General features: G+C 43.4%; 1 protein-coding gene across 5 annotated transcripts in view; it reads right to left on the reverse strand.

Annotated features, from left to right (window-relative positions):
• Positions 1-20221, reverse strand: part of DCLRE1C (DNA cross-link repair 1C) — a 37616-nt gene extending 17395 nt beyond the window's left edge. Inside the window, exons 1-9 of one of the 5 annotated variants that reach the window (XM_037141274.2) lie at positions 20046-20221; positions 16458-16509; positions 13992-14076; positions 9884-9943; positions 5832-5887; positions 5183-5284; positions 4723-4795; positions 4432-4572; positions 985-1086 (exon numbers count right to left, since the gene is read on the reverse strand). In XM_037141274.2, coding sequence (XP_036997169.2) covers positions 985-1086; positions 4432-4572; positions 4723-4795; positions 5183-5284; positions 5832-5887; positions 9884-9943; positions 13992-14076; positions 16458-16509; positions 20046-20154 — 780 coding nt within the window. In that variant the 5' untranslated portion in view covers positions 20155-20221. Of the gene's footprint in view, positions 1-984; positions 1087-4431; positions 4573-4722; positions 4796-5182; positions 5285-5831; positions 5888-9883; positions 9944-13991; positions 14077-15130; positions 15216-16457; positions 16510-20045 lie in introns of those variants that run through there. The other 4 variants (XM_053665728.1, XM_053665726.1, XM_053665727.1 and 1 more) reach the window with 4 other exon arrangements.
• Positions 20222-20886: the final 665 nt, after the last annotated feature.

Here is a 20886-nt window from a genome sequence, read left to right on the forward strand (position 1 = left end):
TAATTATCTAAATGTGTACAGGCAGTGTTTACTAAAATAAAAAGTACTTAGCACTTGAATACTAAGAAACTTTATATCTAGAGGAAAATTACGATCATGCATACTAGTACATTTGAAGATCACTACTTAGTATTGGTGATTTAAAAATTTAAAAATTTTTAAATGTGAAAGGCAAATTCAAAACTTAATACCCGGGATTTAATAACAGAAGGCCATTTAATAAGAGGGAGTTCTACGGTGGCATTAAAAAACTATCACAGCCCTGGCTGGTGTGGCTCAGTGGATTGAGTGCTGGCCTGCGAACCTAAGGGTCACTGGTTCGATTCTCAGTCAGGGCACATGCCTGGGTTGTGGGGCTGGGTTCCCAGTGATGGGTGTGTGAGAGGCAACCACACATTGATGTTTCTCTCTTTCTCCTTCCCTTCCCCTCTCTCTAAAAATAAATAAATAAAATCTTAAAAAAAAAGATCATGAGTTGCAAAGATATGAGAAACATTCACTTGAAATCAGACCAGCAAAACATGTAACTATTTCAAAATTCCAAGCAATATTATATCTAGATATTTACCCCAAATGAGAATAAAAATACAGTTTATAAATGCATACGTATCGTGAGTCTAAAAAATAGCAATGGGTTGTTAATGTTTTCTTAAATTATGAGTTCTAATATTTTACTAATTTCATTATAAATGAATTATTTATTACATAAAGCATTACAGATAAACATGTATCAAATGGGTATGAATACATAGCGTTAAAAATCACAAGTATATGTATCTGTTTACTACGTATGAAGTTTATGGTCATGGAATCAACAATGTACAGTTGCATGACCTTGGGCTAATAACATAAGATCTCAGCCTCAGTTTTTAACTGTAAATTGAAGAAGCGCCTAGAAAATCAAATTCCTGAGGTTCCTTATGGACCTGAAATTCTGTTTCTCACGGATCCCACACACAATGTAGAGAGCAAGTGACTCGGCACCTTTGGGTGGCGACACGCGTGGATCTGAGTGCTGCGGTCCGTGGTGAGGTGATGAAGGATGTCAGGCATGTTTCGAAACATGTCTAGCTTATCCACATGAACCTGAGGAAAATTACAGAGAAAATTATTTTAATGGTACTTCTGTAAATAAATTACTCAAGAGTCATTATACAGGGGTCAGTCATCCAGTTAGGGAGCTAACTCTTTCTTGAAACCTGGTTTTTGGCATTTCAGTGCACATTAGTATTGTCAGGATGTCAATAGGCAGAGGGCAAAGATCACATTCCCACCAGCCATGTTACCGCCTACAGTTGGTGGTAAAAAAGAAATCTAGAGACTTGGTGGATTTCACTGGATCACGCTAACACTGCCCTTCGGTCCATTAAGTCATTCAGTTAGCCCTGGCTGGTGTGGCTCAGTGGACTGTGCGCCAGCCTGCAAACCAAAGTGTCGCTGGTGTGATTCCTACTCAGGGCACAGGCCTGGGTTGTGGGCCAGGTCCCCAGTAGGGGGCGTGTGAGAGGCAGCCACACATTGATGTTTCTTTCCCTCTCTCCCTCCCTTCCCCTCTCTAAAAATAAATAAATGAAATCTTTTAAAAATGTGTTAAGAAAGTTAGTCAATTAATAGCTACTGTACACCTACTATATATGTTCTAAATACTGGGAATGCAGCAGTGAATGCAAGCAGACGAGCGATCAAGAGTCACTCACGAACACATACACACAACATGCCGGTGAAGGGCAGATGGCGTGGGACGGGAGCCGGACTGGGAAGCAGAGGCCCAGTCTCCCTGACCGCGCTCCTCTTTACCAGGTGAAAAGGGGGAGTGCAGATGCAGGTAAATAAATAAACAAGTAAAAAATAAAACCTTGGCCACCTTTAGAATTTTAAGGCTAATACAGTTTGAAGAATAAAACTAATGTGTCAGTTTTACCTAAAGTTTCTCTTCTAGTTACTTCAAACTAAATAACATGTACATACAGTAAGTCCTTACTTAATGTCATCGGCAGGTTCTTGGAACTGCTCAGAATGATGTATAGCAAAGCCAGTTTTATCGTAGACTACTTGATATAAGCAAGAGTTAAGTTCCTAGTCCTGGACAGGTAGCTCAGTTGATTAGAGCCTGGCCACACTACTCCAAGGTTGCAGGTTCAGTCCCTAGCCAGGGCACATACAAGAATCAACCAATGAATGCATAAATAAGTGAAACCACAAATTGATGTCTCTCTCTGTCTCTTTCTTCCTGCCCCTCCCCATCCCCCAAATCAATGAATAAAAAAATAAAAACGTTAAGTTCCACCCTGGCTGGTGTAGGTCAGTGGATTGAGCACTAGCCTACGAACCAAAGGATCGAAGTTCAATTCCCAGTCAGGGCACATGCCTGGGTTGCAGGCCAGTTCCCAGCAGGGGACGCACAAGAGGCAACTGCACATTGATGTTTCCCTCTCACTCTTTCTCCTTCCCTTCCCCTCTACAGATAAATAAATAAAATCTTTTTTAAAAGAAAGTTAAGTTCCTATGGCAGGGTGTCAGACTCATTTTCATCAGCCTCCCAGTTGCCTTCGATGGGATGAATGTAATTTCAACTCGGTAACAGTTAAGGAGTAGCTACATTTATACAGTCCTACAATTATTTCAACCCTTTGAAGGCAACCTCGAGGCCTATGTGGCCTCCAGTGGAAATGAGTTTGACACCCCTGTCCTAGGGCATCTCACCGATACAATGAAATGATGTTCAATGAAATGTTATTCAAAAACCTGCGGTACCTAAGTTGAAGTGAGAATTATGAAATGGCACTAAAAAAAGTATTGTCACTTTGAAGCAGAGATATTAGAATAATGTCAAATTGCTGTGGCAGTTAATACTGAGACAAGTATAAAAAGAATCCTAGCATAATCACTTACTTAACCTGTGGCCTGTTCCACTCACTATCTGTTTATTAAGGACTAAGAAGTAACAATGAATTTGCTTTTCTGGCCTCTTTAACAAGGAAATATTTAAAGAGGTATATTCTGAGATATACAGAGAGCAATAAGGAAACTCATCCTTGTGAAAATAAGAAGCCTGAAAAAAGTGGCCATAGGTCCCTTAACCAAAAACCTGTCTCCCTTTTTAAATTCCTGATCTGAGATTGCATCTGTCCCAGAAACAAGCTAAGAGAGGGCTCCCTGCGGGGTGACTGGGGCACCACCCGAGACCTGCTCGCCAGCCCCTCCTCAGCAGCGTCGCTCCTGGCCAGGCCTGCGGGGCAGGAGCGTCCAGTCGGCTCAGTTTCACACACCAGTAAAACTTACAAAACAAATTTGGGACTGGGAAGTAGTTACTACCTTTATCTTCTGCCAAGACAGGACAGGAAGGAAAAAATGGTGGAGGGTGCTGTAGATAATTCTGTGTATGTGTGTACACACAACCTATTATCATTGTGATTTTAATTTAAAAGGCCATTTAACACCAAAATCTCAGAATGAAAGCAAATCCTTCCTAAAATGGAGAACTGGCAACTTCATGCCAGTATATTTGGACAGAAGGATTTCAGGAAGAAAGGAATTAAAGAAGGACCTAGGAAGTAACGATTTATAGGCAGGGAGGGAGGAAAGAATTTTTCAATTTCAAATGCAAAAAAAACCCCACTACATCATTTTATTGTACTAAATTATATTGCACATAATCCTTAAGTTCTTTGTACAAGTTTGTTAGCTAGGGGAGCTACATTAAAAGATAGAAAGTGAGGTAGGACTCCAATGTCCAGCTAGCCCCAGTGCTTTGTTTTGTTCAACATGGTCCATCCTGTCTTCCCGGACTAGAGCAGAAGCCCCGGGCTCCCCAGGGCGCTGCAGGCACCGGCTCCCTGCTCGGCAGACGGGCTCACACACACTGGGCTCTGCTGCTCCGCGTCCCGAGAGCCCAGCACTGAGCCACTCGCAAGGGACAGGACAGCTCCGTCCCAGCCGGGTCAGGTACGGATCCGTAAAGGCTCAGTGCTCCAAGACAAGGTTATTGAGACATTTTGACCATGACCCACAGTAGGAAATATGTTTTCCCTGGCTACCCAGTACATACACATATACATGTCTGATTCTACCATAAATTTTCACAAAACAATAATTACTCTCACTGCCCATAAGCAATACACTTGAGTATTTTCTAGTTTAAACTTAACTTTCAGTGCTGATCACAATCACTAAATTTATTTCATGACCCACAGGTTTTGAAAACACTTCCTCTATGGGACGTTTCACCAAAGGGCCACCGTCAAGTCCCCCCACGAGGACACCAATGAACAAAGCGGACGCGCTCCTTCACAGGGGCTGCCGAGTGTGGCAGCCCTACTCACGCTGCGGAGGTTGTTTGCATCTTTACTGCTTGCAGGTTTGGGGGGAAGGGGAGGAAAGGTGAAGGGAGGATGGAAGAGGGCAGCAGAAAAGAAAGAGCCGCCACCATACCTGGAGTCCAAATTCTTCACTAAGGTTGGTGAACAGATACTCATACCCGTAAGCTGCTTTGCAGTTCAGCCACACCACGTGGTACGGGCTCCGCGTGATCCAGCTCCGAACCAGCTCCACCATCCCACTCAGACACTCTCCCTGGCGGGGTGGTAAAGGCATTTAACGCTCACATTCCCAGCATGCACAGGTATTAATGCAGTGGGAGCAGCTGTGATCGGGTTCGGTATCCCACAGACCACTAGAAATATGCCATGTCCGCTCTTGCCGCACTATTCCAGAGAGACTTACCCGACTAGGAATTTGATGAAATTTTGGATCGCAGAAAGTAGTATCTAAGTACACACTTTGGATGTCTTTCACTCTGGAGGAAAAAACAATTGGTGTTATTCTCATGTGAAATCAAATATGTAGAAAGTTTACAGACTCTCGGTTATTTCACATGATATTTCATTCCATTTGGAGTTTTTTTGTTAAAACAACTTTGTCAAAAAATGATTTCCAAACAATGAAATACATATACATTGCATGTGTGGTTCAGTGAACCCTGACAAATACACGTAATATTACCTCACTCAACACAGAGTGTTACCACCACCCTGTTCCAAGAAGAAAAATTAGTGTACTGCTACAAATATTTCAATCAAGTTTGATTTCCAAGAGAAGTAAAGGCTTGTATTTGGGGAAAGCTGGGCAACAGCACTTTCTAGACGATGCGGTCTTACACTCAGAGTCACACAAAGCTCAGCACCTGCCCCCAGAGTGCAGAAGCTCCATCCTGGCAGCTTCTCCTTTGGCCATTCTGAAGTCTCCCGTGTACAAGACAGTTCCGCGGTCACCCTGAAACAGAAACCTGTAAAGAACACACACATCGGTGACTTCTCAGTCTCACACAAAACCCTAGTAAGCAGTATATACTAAAGCCATAGCAAGTGTTTGCTGCCACACGCAGCTGCTATGGCACAGTGTTAATGGAATTTCAATAGCTCTAAACCACACCGGGCACTCAACTGCCACCTCTTCCCTGGGGGGAAATGGCACAACGGAGATGCCACTGAGTTTGTGACAGAGGTCCCCTGAAAGAGATTAGCACGCTTGACTATACATTGAGATCATCCCTGCTCGTGGAGAGAAGAATCTACGTGACAGGGAAGTGCAAAGCCAATGGAGAAACAGCTGCTGAAGACTCCCATGATGAGAAACCCACATTTCGAACCTGATCTGCACTTCAGCCCCCCACACTGCAAGTCCAATTTGGAAACGAAGATTACAGAAAATGCCAAAAAAAAAATCTAATCTCCCTATTCATATTATTTTCTAGACCCTAAAAATGTAATATTGCTACAAATATTATACATATCTACACATAATAAAATGGCAAACTAGACAAGTCCCCTTACATAACTGATCCTGGGCAATGACCAGCTGGTAAGAGAGTCACGACAATCTCTTCCTTCTAAAAAGAAAATAAAGAAAATAATTATCATTAGGACCCAGCTACACAAAGCCCTCTTTAATAAAACATATTAGAGTACTTCTAGAATGTGCCCTTTCTCCTCATTTCCTCTCTCTCCAAACCCTGGAAACAAATGGAGTCCTTACCCACAAAACAAAGAGTTAAATGCTGAGTTACAACACGACACAGCAATTCCACGCTGACGCATGCGCACAGAGAAATGAACACTTACAGAGACACCTGCACATCCAAGTTCACAGCAGCCTCATCCGTACCAGCCAAGGGAAGAAACAGCCCAAATGCCTATTAAATGGTGAATGAACCAATAAAATGTGGTCTCCCCATACAATGGAATATTATTTGGCCATAACAAGAAATAAGATACTGACATATACTAAAACATGGGTAAACCTTGAAGACATTTTAGGTAAATTGAAAGAAGTCAGTCACAAAAGTCCACATTCGTATGATTCCATTTCTATGAAATTTCCAGGATAAGCAAACCTATAGACACTTCCAGGAAAGTAGCAGTTGCCAGGGGCTGAGAGGAGGGAGAAAGAGGGGGCAACTGCTAATGGGTACAGTTTCTTTCTGAACGATGAAAATATTCTAAAATTGATTGTGGTGATAGATATACAACTCTGTAAATATACTAAAAGTCATTAAACTGTATACCTTCAAAAGGGTGACATTGTATGATGGTGTGTGAATTGTATCTCAATAAAGCTGACGTGTGTGTGTGTGTGTGCATGATTTAGCCTGGCTCCCAGTCACCCTACTGCACCCTGTCCTGTTAGGGCTGAGCCTGATGGTCAATAACGCCTCTCAGCCCTTGGGACAGAGGTAGGGGTCAGGGTGCAGAGCTCTGGACACACCAGCTCCTTCTACAAGCCCAACATTCATTCCAAAGGCTGCTTTAAAACAGGGTCTCCCACTGGTTGGAGCTTGAGACACAACACACAAAAACCACAGAGCACAAGAAAAAACAAAGAGCCACAGGGGGACAGCAAGACTGCTCAGTGACAGCTGCCTGCTGTCTGGGGCCCAATTTGAGAAAGCCTCCCACCAACATAGTTGCAAGGCAGAGAGGCAATGAGAAAAGACTCAAAACAAGTCAGCAAACAGAGTTTGGGATGGCGGTGAGAAACGCTCAGGCCACCCCTTTCCCCCCCCTCCTAAACTGGCCGTGCAGTTCTCCCTCAGGACAATAATATGATGAGGACAACTGGGAAAGCCTATCTTCTCCAAGAAGGAAATGGGAAAAGTCAGCCCCTGACTGTCTGATCACAGCCTCACAGCAAAGGACACCCTCAGAGTTCACCCTGTCAACAAAGCAGGTCATAACCGGACTGTGGAACAAATATTCACTAGATTCACAAAAAAATAGGAAAATACCTCCCAGCTCTAGGAGACAATAAATAAAAGGTAGGTCCACAGGCCTACTATTATTATAACAATATACTCACAACACAAAAACACCTGCTTCTAAATTTTTCATTGATTTTAGAGAGAGGAAGGAAGAGGGAAGGAAGAACAGAGAAAGAGAAGGAGAGAGACACACAGAGAGACATCGATTTGCTGTTCCAAGTAGCTATGCATAAATTGGTTGATTCTTGTATGGGCCCTGACTGGGGATCAAACCCACGGCCTAGGTGTATCAGGACAAGGCTCTAACCAACTGCGCTACCCGCCAGGGCAACTCGCTTTTAAATTTGTGGACAAAAAATATATTGGATCCACCTGGACAGGGTCTTTTTCTTGAATAAAAAAAAAATTTCAGAGGACTTCCGCCAAGATGGAGGCATAGGTGGATAAGCCGTGCCTTCTCACACAACCAAGTTTAGAGACAACTAAATATTAGCAACAGAAAACACAGCCAGAACACAGAAAATTGAACTTTTCGGAAGTCCGTTAACAACAAATTCTTCAGCCTGACCAGTAAGGGGCGAAACCAGCAGCTGGTGGAGCGGGGTTGCACAGGAAAACTCGGTCAGAGGGACTCAGGCGCGTAGAATCCAGGCGCAGGGTTGGACCTAGTGAGCGACCGAGCAAGCGACCAAGCCAGCAACCACAGGGGGAAACAGCGAGGGAGCAGGGCTGCGGGTTGACTGTGGTCGCACATTTGTGCGCGGATAGACAAGCGAGGGAGTGGGCAATTGGACCGGGACCCAGCGGGTCCCCACAGCAAGCGGCAGGGAGGGCTCCACCATTTCCCTGCTCTGACCCCACCTCCACATACAGCGTCATAACCCAGCGACTCTGAGTGGCCTGGCCCTGGTGAACCACCTAAGCCTCTGCTCCTCATCCAGTGGTGCGAAACAGCAGAGGGGGTCGCCATTTCCCTGCTCTGACCACACCCCCACATACAGCGTCACAACCCAGCGACCTGGGAGTCCAAGGCTCCGCTCCTCACACTTAAAGGGCGCAAAGAGACCAAAAATGGCTCAAGAAGATCTCAAAGCCCCAGAGCCTATAAATCGAAGCGATGAAAAAATAGCAAAACTCTCAGACGCACAGTTTAAAACACTGGTGATCAGGATCCTCACAGAACTGGTTGATTATAGCCACAAATTAGACAAATATATGAAGGCGAAACTAATTGAAATAATGAATTGCAGGACACCAGTAGCGATGAAAAGGAAACTGGGACTCAAATCAATGGAGTGGACCAGAAAAAAGCAAATAATGGCCAAACAGAAAAGAATCAAGAAGCAAGAATTCAAAGAAATGAGGAGAGTCTTAGGAACCTGGAGGTTCCTGGAGGACATCTTTAAACGCTCCAACATCCGAATTATAGGGGTACCAGAAGGGGGAAAGGCACAGGTACCAGTGGAAAACTTATTTGAACAAATAGTAAAGGAGACTTCCAGGAAATCCAGGAAGCTCAGAGAGTCCCAAAGAAGCTAGACCCAAGAAGGAACACACCAAGGAACACACCTCATAATTACATTAGCCAAGATTAAAATGAAGGAGAGAATCCTAGAAGCAGCAAGAGCTAAGGGGACAGTCACCTACAAAGGAGTCCCCATCAGACTGTCAGCGGATTTCTCAAAAGAGACCTTACAGGCAAGAAGGGGCTGGAAAGAGGTATTCCAAGTCATGAAAACCAAAGACCTACAACAAGATTGCTCTATCCAGCAAAACTTTCATTTAGAATGGAAGGACAGATAACGTGCTTCTCAGATAAGATCAAATTCAAGGAGTTCATCATCACCAAGCCCTTATTATATGAAATGTTAAAGGGACTTATCTAAGAAAAAGAAGTTAAAGAAACATGAACAGTGAAAGGACAACAAACACGCACACCTAAACAACCACACCTAAAACAAAAGCAAACTAAAAGGACAGCTAGATCAGGAGTGGAAACATAGAAATGAAGATCTCAAGGAGGGTTAGCAACAGGAGAGTGGGAGGAGGAGAAGGGGGGAGAAGGTACAGAAAATAAGTAGCATAGACAGTAGATAGAAAATAGATGGGGGGGGGCAAGAATAGTATGGGAAATATAGAATCTAAAGGACTTGAGACACATGGTCATAAACTAAAGGGAGGGTAATGGTGGGGACGGGGGGGTAGAGTGGAGGGGAATGAAGGGGGGAATAGAACAACTGTAACAGCATAATCAATAAATTTAAAAAATTTTTTCAGAAAAAAAATCACAATGTACATAAATCTCCTGCAAAAAGATTAAGGACTGTTTTATATCCTGAACATTAAAATAAGCTTATTGAATGTGACAATGACATCACACAATATCAATAACTGACATCTCCATCATCAGCACATAATATTAAGACGGAGCCATCCTGACAGAAGTCATACCCAAGGCTTCAGAGGAAGAAAATAAATATGTTGCATATGGTGTTTTTCCCCACAAAGTCACTCAATTCCAGTAATTTTTATTTATGGTTAAATGAGCATTCAAACTCAAGGAGAAAAGCAAATAATCATTTTAGCAATAAATAATTTTCAAAAACATGATATTTAATATTTAGTTACCTCGCCTGATGCTTCATCAACTAAAGGTATCTGGGTAGGAGTTTCAATTTCAATTGATATCTATTAAAATAAAATAAGAGGTCATGTGTACATCACCGTGGATACTTTCACAGTTTTCCATGGCTTTATATGCCTTTGCCATCTCAAACACAGAAAGGGGGTTACCAGAAGTTCCAGGCTCTCTAACAGTTTCTAATTTCACCATAATAAATGTTATAAACAGCTTGAAAACATGATGAAGCTACAATAATACCTTTCTCAAGGCTGATGTGGCAAAGTATATTAACTGCCTTATAAACTGGTATCTACAGCAATTCTATTTTGACAAATTCAATCTTCCTCCCTTCACCTTCCCACCCCTTTGAACTTGAGTCTGTGTAAAACATGTAGTCCTGTGTTCTACGTGTTTAGGCTTTGTACTGCAGAACAGTCTGGATCTGTCCGTGACAAGTTGGTCTGGCTCACAGACCTGAGCTGCTGCTGAGTGCTCCGAAGCAGACTGGCACATTTACTAGCACAGCAGCTAACACGGAGAAGCGCCTAACGTGGAGTAGATGATGAGTGAATGAGGGAATGAATGAAGCAGCATAGTTTTTCATCTCTTACGTTCACACATGAAATGGCCTTTTCCTCCTTTGTACTACTATTAACTATTTGGCCAGCAGGTTTTATCTTTTTACTATCTCCTACAATAATTCATCTAGTATAGGGATTATTTGTTCTCCAACATCTAGCAGAATGCACCTATAAAAAAAACATCTAACCCTGGGGCTTTATTGAAGAAGTGATCATTAAGAATTGTTTTAGGTTTCTCTCCCTTTTCCTCCTGCCTGTCCCCTCTCCACCTCCCTCTTCTTGGCTGCCTTCCCCCACCCCCTTGATTCTCCCCTCCCTGCTCTTATAAATAAATAAATAAATAAATAAATAAATAAATAAATAGATAAATAGTTTTAATTTCTTGGTTACTGATTTATTCAAGTTTTTCATTTTTCTTGCCTCAATTTTGTATTTTCCCACTTTTCCAGATATTTATCCACTTTGTCTAGATTATCAAATACACCACCATAATAATTGTCAAAAATGCATTGCGGTTAATAATAGTTATTTTCCTTTTGTCATTCTGTACTTTTACATGAATCTTTTCAAAATCAATATTGGCAGAAATTTTTCTCTAGTTCGGTGAAAACCAGCTTTTAGTTTTGTTTATCTTCCTTTTCCTGTGGTAGTTGTTAGTCTCCATATCACTATCTCGTCCTTTTTAAAAAATTATTTTGTGGAATAAAAAAGAGGCCACACACTAATCTCCTGAGCTCAAGGGAGGCCTGTATTGGAGCCTTTTTTAAGGCTCTGAGACCTACAGTAACCACAAGCGATGGGCTGAAATTTAAAATTATTACCTAACTAAAAGCAGTTTATGGCAGGAAGCCATGTCCTAGGCTCTTTCCTGACAAAGGTAAATCTTTGCCTTAACTAAGCCCGTCTGTTGTCCTTTGACACCTACAATAACAGGCCTGTGGAATGTCAGTGTCATTCCCTTTTTCCCGACCCCTCAAGCACAGGACTGCACCAGAGCACCAAAGACCACAAATCCCCTCACTTCTATTATTACTGAGTTAATTGTTGACTCTTAACTATCCTGTACCCACCTATGTAAAAGAAGTATGAGTCTATCATTTTGCTTTTTATACAACCCCAAAGTTTTCCATGCTTTGCTTTCTTCTACCTCCCTAATCTATCACGACAGATTTCCTGTAACCCGCTGACGTCTTCTGATTGTAAGGGATGAGGCAGGGTGCAGAACTGACATTCTCTGGGGCATTTCCTCAATCCGTTGAGGTTTTGCTTCCAGGCTCCTGTCATCGGTTTGAACGTTCCTTACATTGACAATTTCCTTCTTCACATATCCTTAGATTTGCTTTGTTGCTCCTTTTCCTTATTGAGTTGAAGATACTCCATTTAATTCTAGTCTTTCTCCCCTAAATAACATATTTAATGCTACCAGTTTTCCTCCAAGTACTAATTCAGCTGTCCTGCACATTTGGACATGTTCTGCTTTCATTGCCCCTCGGTTCTACACAGTGTATGTTTTTCTTCACAATTTCATCTTTAACCTAAGAGTTGTTCATTGTACACATTTAATTCCCAGATGCACACAATAGGATGACTTTAGCTCTCCTTTTATTTCTGGTTTCCAACATCATGGCATTATGGTTAGAGAACAGATCACTAGGATTTCTTAAAATTTCTTTTGTGACATAATACATAGACAATTTGATAAAAGATCTTGTTTTCTCGGTTTGTGTTTGAAGCTCTGGATTTCTATTAGTTCACTTTGATCAATTATGTCATTCAACTCTTCTGCATTTTCCCTTATTTCCTGCTTCCTTCATCTTCTGGATTCTGAGAGTGCTGTAGGAAGCATGCCAGCAATAACTGTTGAGTGCCTGTTGCCCGCTTCAACTGTGTGGTGGCCTTGTACCAACTTAGCTGAGCCGAAACAGTGCTAGAAGTCCATGTAAACTTCCAACTCAGGGTTGAGATGGAGAAGGCAGAAGTAAACCAACAGGCATTTTTAATGCTCAGAAGGACACCAGAAATTGTAACAGCTCATGTGTGTTTTTGATCTGCTGGCTCAACACACACACACACACACGCACGCACGCGCGCGCGGCAGGATGGCAGCAGCCCCATCCTCTGCGGGATCTCTGTCCTCCTTCAACCTCTCAGGGCCCTGGGCCAGGTGAGTGGAGCTTGGTGGCAAAGGGAGTGGCAGCACTACTGGGGTTGGGAGGAGGGAAGGACAGACGCAGCTTCCAGCCTGTCTCTGCTCTTCTCCACTTCTTTCTCAGCTTTCCTTCCTGATTGCTGACCAAGGCCTAATACCAAGGGCAAGGTTACAGTCTTGTATTGTGTCCCTGTGTGGAGGGAGGATGGACCCCACCCCAACTGGAAGTGGCTCATGGGGTCAGAGAGAGAGCAGGGGTGAGTGGCCCTGGTTCTCGCGGAGGCTGGAGGCGGGGCTGAGCTTGCCTGGTTTGAACTTCCAAGTGGGTGCCCCAGGGGGGTAGGCTTTTGTATCAGCTTGCCCAGGTGTGCGGCAGAAGCAGAGAGGAAGTGGAAGTTGAAAGCTGTCAGCAAACAACAGACAGACTATGACACCTGTTCAGACTTCTGTGCCAGTTTCCACATTATTTAGGGTTTAACCCACATAATGAACCCTAATTCTATTCATTTACTGAGGGTCATTTATCTCATCAAACATGGGCCATCAGTTATTACTTCATCCAGTTTGAGGTTACTCTGTCGATTCATGTATGTTCATATCTTCTTGATCAATTGTTCCTCTTAACAGTAAATAACATCCTCTTTGAAACTTAGTGATTTTTTTTTGCCTTCAATTCTACTTTATATGCTATAAAAATTGCCACTCTGGCATTTTTACCTTCTAATTGTTTGGTACACATTTTCCTTTTTTTCCCATTTCAACTTGCATATATCCTTCTGTTTTAACTATGTCTCCTGTAGACTAAGACAAGTGGACCTTTCTTATTTTTTTAACCTGAGAATTTGTCTCTTGATCAATAATTGAATTAAGTCCACTGATATTTACCGTAATTGCTGTTATAACAGAACCTTTCCTGCCATCTTCACATACTTCTTTTTTCTCCCCTGTATCTGCCTTCCATTAGTTAGATCTAGTTTATTCTGCCAGAATCAAAACTACTCATTCTGTTTTTATTCTGGTTATTAGCCCTTTCTTATTATAACCCCTAAGTCTTATTTTTCCCATGTTGTAAATATAGGATTTATTAATTATGTTAATAACCATTTGACACTTGGAGTATTAAAATGCAACTTAGCAAGAGGGTCAATGAGATAAAACAAAACTAAGAACCAAGATCAAACTGTTGAGGGACAAGAAAAGTAAATCAAAAAATGCTGACCTCTTCTGAACTGCTGCACTACAAAGACCACCAATATTGTGGTAAGTGTAGATAAACACAGTGTGTGAGTAAGTGGGAACCCCAACACTTTGTTCAGTCCACCTCAAAAAATATTCCCCAGTCACAAAAGAAGAATTAGCATCATTCAAAAAAATAAAACTTACAATTCTTTTCTCCCAAAATCTGTACTTCGGGCTAGTTAACAACAACTCTTTAGTAACAGGCGAACAGTATAAGTAAACCTTCAAGCTGAAAGAGAAAGGGAAAAAACCGATTTCAGTCAGATCCAAAGTGAGCCACCCTGGTGACCAGGGAGCACATTTCATCACATGTCAGTTCATCTGGAATAAGTGAACTGGCACGAGGAGTGTTAGAGGGTCCCCAATATGCCGACGCCCCAGAGACTCTCTCAGTCCCATGGAGAGTGTGAAGGAACAGGGAAGAAACAGATGGAAAAAAGTGTCCTCTGACCTCAAAAGGTCGGCCCTCACCAATTTTCTGTTAAAGGTGCATGCTTGTACCTGATCAGTTCTGTCTGATCACCAAATGCTAAGCTGCCTCTGGGTATGGAAAGGGAATGTGGAGAGGAGGACAGCAAGCTTCTGTTTTGCTTCATATGAACATATTTTGTTGTTTTTTTTTAAGTGCACAGAGATCAATTTCATGATAAATTTTAAAAACTCAACAGTATAGCTTCACGGTTAGGAATATAGTCTGTGGCAAACTGTATTTTCCAAAGGCAGCCACACTGACAATATCCCATCCATACACGGTCTTCTTACAAAATGGACATGGAAATCCCTCCACTGACCGAGGTCTCTGCGTTAACCTCCCCCTGAACCTGGGTAGAACTTAACCTGTGTTAACCGACAGAGCATGATGGAAGGGACACTGCAGAATTTTTGAGGCTAGATCTCCAGGCCATATGGCTGCCTGCTAGCTTTCTCCTGGGACATAACGCATTTTTTTTCCTTTGAGTTTCCATTTAAGAAGTCCAGCTATCCTGAAACCACCATGGGAAGAGATTTCTTTAGAGCTAGGCAGGCCCAAGGTGCCCCAGCTGTTTGAGTCTTCTCCCAGGAGTCACACAAGGCAGGAATGAGCCTTGAGATAAGGTCGGCCCCCACAGGGTGCTCCGGTCAGGAAGAAACCAGCCACCCGCACTGGGCCCCAGCAGAACTCCTGACCCACAGAGGCTGAGAGAGAGAGGATACATAATTAGTTGACTTAAGTCACTATGTTGTAGGGTCATTTGTTACTCAGCAATGGGTACCTAATATTCAGACTCTAAAATCAGACAGACCTGGTTGAAATCCTGGTCCTGCCACCTATTGGCTGTGAGACCTTGGGCAACTAATTTAACCTCTCTGGTTCCTCAGTTTCCTCATCTGTAAAACAGAAATAATATCTATAATAATAATACCTAAATAATATCTATTAAAGTTATCAAAAGACAGGGATTTTCATCTGGGTTGCTGACTATGGCATTCCCAACACTGGCACTCAGAGAAGCTGCTGAATAAACATGTAGTGCCTAGCATATATATAAGTACTCAGAAATATAACAATCATTATCAAGAACACAGACCATTGATATCCCTTAACAGACAGCACTGAACTTGACATTCAGTGGTTCAAAAGTCAAAAAGTCAGTGGGACCCTTTCCCAAAATGTATCTTGGGAATTTGGAGTTTAGATTTAGGTAATGGCTGCAGGAAAACAATACAATAGTTCAGCTTTAAGGAACAATCTGCCCTGACTAGTGTGACTCAGTGGATTGGGTATCATCCTGCAAACCAAAACATCTAGGGTTTGATTCCCAGTCAGGGCACATGCCTGGCTTGCAGGCCAGGCCCCCAGTTGGGGGCATGCGAAAAGCAACTGATGGATGTTACTTTCACACATCCATGTTTCTTTCCCTCCCTCCACCTCTCCCTAAAAATAAATAAATAAAATCTTTTTCTTTAAAAGCCCAGCAATATTACATGATTCTTTAGAGTAAGACAACCATTCACACACACACACACACACACACACACTTACAGAAATGAAAGCAAACGGGCTGCTGCCGCACCCAAGAGCATGGGTGAATCACACAAAGGTGTTAAGTGAAACAGAAAAGTCCATTCAGTGTGACTCTATTGACATGAAGGTCAAAAGCCAGATCTAAACCATGATGACAAAAGTCAGAGCAGAGGTGACCTTAGGGAGAGGGGGGCTGACTGGGAGGAGGAAGAGGAATACTTTTTTAAAAAAATTTATTTATTTACTTATTTATCTTTAGAGAGGAAAGAGAGAGGGAGAGAAATACCAATGTATGGTTGCCTCTAGTACATCCCCTGCTGGGAACTGGCCTGCAGGGAACTGGCCTGCAACCCAGGCATGTGCCCTGACTGGGAATCGAACCGCGATCCTCTGGTTCGCAGGCCTGTGCTCAGTCCACTGAGCTACACCAGCCAGAGCTAGCTTGTTCTATTTCTTGATTTGGGTGGAAGCTTCAAAATGTGTTCAACTGTAAAAGTTCATCAGATTGTAACATGATATATGTACTCTTCTGTATAGGTATTACAACTCAATTAAAATGGTGACTTAAAGACAGACACACACAAATAAGTAGCAAAATACATTACCTGCACTCCAACCTTCTTTGCAAGGCTGGGGCTCTTAATCCTTTCATGTGATCTAAAAACAAAAATAATAAAATATCATAAACACATTATTTCTTCAGATGCTCACTTAGCCCAAGGAAAACCAGTCATCTGCTCTTTTTTAAAATTCCTTTTAAGAGAAAGTACATGACAGGTACACTTTTATAAGAGAGCAAACTCATGGATTCTTTCTTCTGCAGGTGAAGAATCCATCTGAAAATAGGACAGAAACTACTAAGGGTTGGCCATTTCTTCCTTGGAACAATCAGAAGCCACTTAAAAGGAGAATGGTCCCCTGAATCTTAGGTCTGAGTATAAATCACTCTGAGTAGCCAGAGAAGAATGAGTGACCAGGGCCTCATTCATTCAGAACTGCTTCCAGCAATTTCCTTTACCCCCTTCTTTCATTTCAATCCCACGACCCCTCAGTCCTTGCTCTCTGTGACCCATTCAATTCCAGTCACTTAAGTTAGTCCATTGTGAAATTCAATCTTGCTTTCATGGAATCCTCTAGGAAATCCTTCAGGCTTAGGCCAGAATGAGAAGGGTTTTGTTTTCTTCCTGCCTCCTGTGACTGCTGGGTTGAAAGTGGGACATTTCTATCCACACAGGCTTGCTCCTCAGCCTTCTAGATTAACAGACACAGAATGACATTTAAAGACAGGTAACATTTAAACCAAACAGCACATTAATACACAGTGCATTCTAAATACATTCTGAATCTTGAGCATACAAAGGCCTAGATAACAATGACCAAACACTTCTAAATTGTTTCGTTAAACCAATTCTAATTATTACCCCCTACACACACGCCCCAGCTTATCTGCAGCGATCCTTGACTCCACTGAACACAAGGCAGGCACGTGGCACACCGCACGTGGCAGGCCTTCACAGGTGCCTCCACTGGACGGTCCAGCTGCCCCCCTCAGAGGGTGGATCTCCTCAGGTCACTCGTAGCCCAGGCCCTTAGAGCCTATGGGTACGCCAGAGGGTGGGACTCTCAGTAACTGGGGTTTCTGGAGGGTTGGTGCCATGGCAAAAAGGAGGCAGGCTCAGGACTCTGCTCTGTGCTCTGAAACTAAGTCAGCAGGCTTTAGTTTCTGGATAAAACCCTAGAGCTGTTTTATCAAGACGCCCCAACCCCCACTCCTGACTGGTTGCCAAGAGAGCCTGAGTGAGTTTGCTAGTAGTGTACCCAGACTCCTTTCCAGGGCCCTTCTTCCTTGACCAGGGTAAACCCTCCCCAACACAGTAGGGTGACTGCTTCAGGCCATGTGTCCCCTCTGATCCTCCAGCCCTCGCTGATGGTTAGTGATGCCTGCCCCCACCCCAAACAGCACTGGGCTCCAGGTGGCCCGTAAACTAGCATCAAGTGGGTCCACGGCCTACCCCAAATTGTATCAAAACATGTTTATGTGCACTTTTTCTAGCAAAAGAGTTCATGGATTTTATCAGATAGTATACTAGGGCTGTCATAACAGAATACCAAAAATGGGGGTGGGGAGGGGGGGTTAAACAGCAGAAATTTATTCTTTATAGGTCAAGAGTCTGAAGTCCAAAGTTGAATTCTGGTAAGACCTCTCTTCCTGGCTTGCAGGCGGTCAGTCACCTTCTTGCTGTCTGCTCACTTGACTTCTCCTAGGTGTGTGCGAAGAGAGAGAGGGAGAGAGCTCTTCCTCTTCCCACCATTATCACCCCATCTCACCTTATTACTTTCTAAATGTCCTATTTCTGAATACAGTCTCACTGGGGCTAGAGCATCAAAACATGAATTTGGCAGAAGCCACAATTCAGTCCACAGAACATAAAAAAAAAAAAAAAAAGTCAGGCAACAGAGGAAACCACCAAAAGCAGAAGTTGGGTGCTTTCCCTTGAAGAGTTTACACCCTGCAGGAGTGAGCAGACCCACAGGTGACTCCAGAACAGGAAGCATTATAAACTTCTCGAAAGTCAATTTCTTCCTCAATATACAAACTAATGATTTGACTTCACAGATTTCTTTAGATAAATTCTTTCTCCAAACTCATTACTCCTAAACATGAAGGCAAACCCCTCTGCCAAACTTTAATCATGGCTAACACATTCAGAAACTCCAGAGACATTTAACATAAAAGGTAAAAAACAAAAAACCAAAAAAACCACCCAGGGGCACCTTATCCAGCAGCAGACTCTCAGTGAAAAACCAAACCAAAATAATGTTATTCTCAAGAATACGCAGAAAAACCCTCAAAGAGGCTCACAGTGCTGTTTAGCAAACGGAGAGAGGAGCTTCAAATTTTCCTCATTAAAGAGAGATAATTAGTGGCTCTGAGTAAGAAAAGTACAGAATCTGGAACAAATAATGCCCTTTTTATTACAAAATCATAAGCATGTAATCCTGTAACATAACAATATCACATTCAAGCACACCACATAACATTTTAGGTGAAATGTTCAAATTAAAACTATAAATTATTACACCCACATTATTTCCCTACCAACCACACTCAAGCACGCGTTACTTCTGTGGGACCCTGTGCTCACCCGAAGCAGTAACCGCCAACAATTTACACCAACTTAAAGTGATTGATTTCACGCAAGACAACAGCTGGTCTAACACCAACCCCGTGAAGAAGGGCAGGGTTTGATATCCATAATTTACTTTAAAATCACACCGTGTGACGTGTCTGCGCTCCAATCCACTCCAAGAGCGGCGGGAGCCTCCCACTAGCAGCTACTCGCAGCTTCAGCTTATTTTCGCCTCTCATCAGTGCCAAAGGCAGTGCTAATTAACATAACGATGTTAAAACTGTTTCTTTGGTGAAGTTAGGGACTCTTTAATCAGCATAATAGGTATTTTAAAAGGACAATGACTGTGAAGTTAGTCGTGTTTCATTTCCGAAGACTGGCTGAAATGTTTTAGAGACACTCTAGCCTTGTCGGGAGCATCTAGCCTGGAGGCCGTATCGTTAGGGGTGAAGCTTCAGGCTTCATCCCTAACAGGATCCACCTGTGAAATCTGAAGTCTTCCAGTTGCCTGAGCCGGCCATCTACGTATATATGGTAAACCATATGCTGCCTCGGGACTCAAATGAATCTTTTCTATTGGATATGGACAAATTAGCTAAAGCGGAGCAGGGGTCGGGGGAGAGCTTGCTGTTTGTTGAGCTTAGAGACAGGATGTTTGATTTCACAGTGCGAGTGTGCCTTCTTGCTAATAAATGTCTACGACTCCTGGCCGCTAGGAGAGCTTCCAGAACACAATCATTGTCCCTGATCACACTGTCCCGGTTCGGTGAGCAACTGACAATTTGTATAGATTAAAATAATTAATAATAATAATAATAATAATAATAATAATAATAATAATAATAAAGCCTCGGAGGCTGAAGAGGCAGACTAGGACAAGGTGCAGGTGCGAGTCTCTCTCCTAACCCCCCACAGCCCGCACTCCCTCGCTCCAAGACCCGGACTCCCTACTTTCCTCCACTCCAGGCCGCGGGCGATATCCCCGCAGGGCTAGAACCCGCGCAGCCCGAGTGCTCAGGTGCTCCGGTGCCCGGAAGCGGGCGGCACGCCTCGTTCACTCACCCTTGTGGCAGTGGGACAGGAAGTAGGCACGGGCCTTCAGATTCTCTCTGTCGAAGCGGTCTATGGAGATGTTAGGATACTCTGCCATCTGTCCCTCAAAGCAACTCATAGCGCCAGTCAACCCCCGCGGATTAGCCTCCCCACAAGCCCGCCGCGGAAGCCAAGGAACGCTCCCACCGCGCCTACACTTCCGGGAAGCTGCTGCGGCCTCACCATTGGCCGGTTGGGCTCAGCCACATCCAATCATGGGAGCTCTTCGGCGAGGGGGAGGAGCCTGGGAGCGTTTTCTCCGCCAGCGACCAGGGGGTTTAAACTACAGAACTGCGCTGCTCTGTAGTGAGGCCTCTGAGCCTAGGGTTAGGGCAGCCGGGTTAGATCTAGGGTGTCGCGCGAGGAGTGTGGCCCATGCCGGAAACCTTGACGCTGCACGGTATCGTATTGGTGAAGAGTAGTCCATACCCATGCTGGAACAATAAGTAGTGCGAAGAGAAACAACAGCGGTAGCAGGCGGCTCCACCCAAAAATGCAAAGTGGGTGCGGAGCTTTTCTTGAAATCAAGTCTGTGCTTCTCTTCCTGCTTGTCCACTGTCAGCTTGAAAGCAGAACTCAGTTTTCCTTCTCTTCCCACTTTCTGCCTTATGGGATAACCATGAGGATGATATGAGAAAAAAATTATATCTGACTCGTGGTAACTATTACTTCCCGTTTCCATTTGTAACTCCACACTGAATACAAGATCCCTGATGATCACAACTCAGATGCATGTTCTTACGGTAGACTTGTAAAGATCCCAAGGATATATTAGCTGCTAGCCTCCCTCCCCCTTCCACTGCCCTTTTGA

The sequence above is a fragment of the Artibeus jamaicensis genome, unplaced genomic scaffold, assembly GCF_021234435.1.
Source record: "Artibeus jamaicensis isolate MK-2021 breed Jamaican fruit bat unplaced genomic scaffold, CSHL_Jam_final contig_426, whole genome shotgun sequence".
Taxonomy (NCBI): domain Eukaryota; kingdom Metazoa; phylum Chordata; class Mammalia; order Chiroptera; family Phyllostomidae; genus Artibeus; species Artibeus jamaicensis.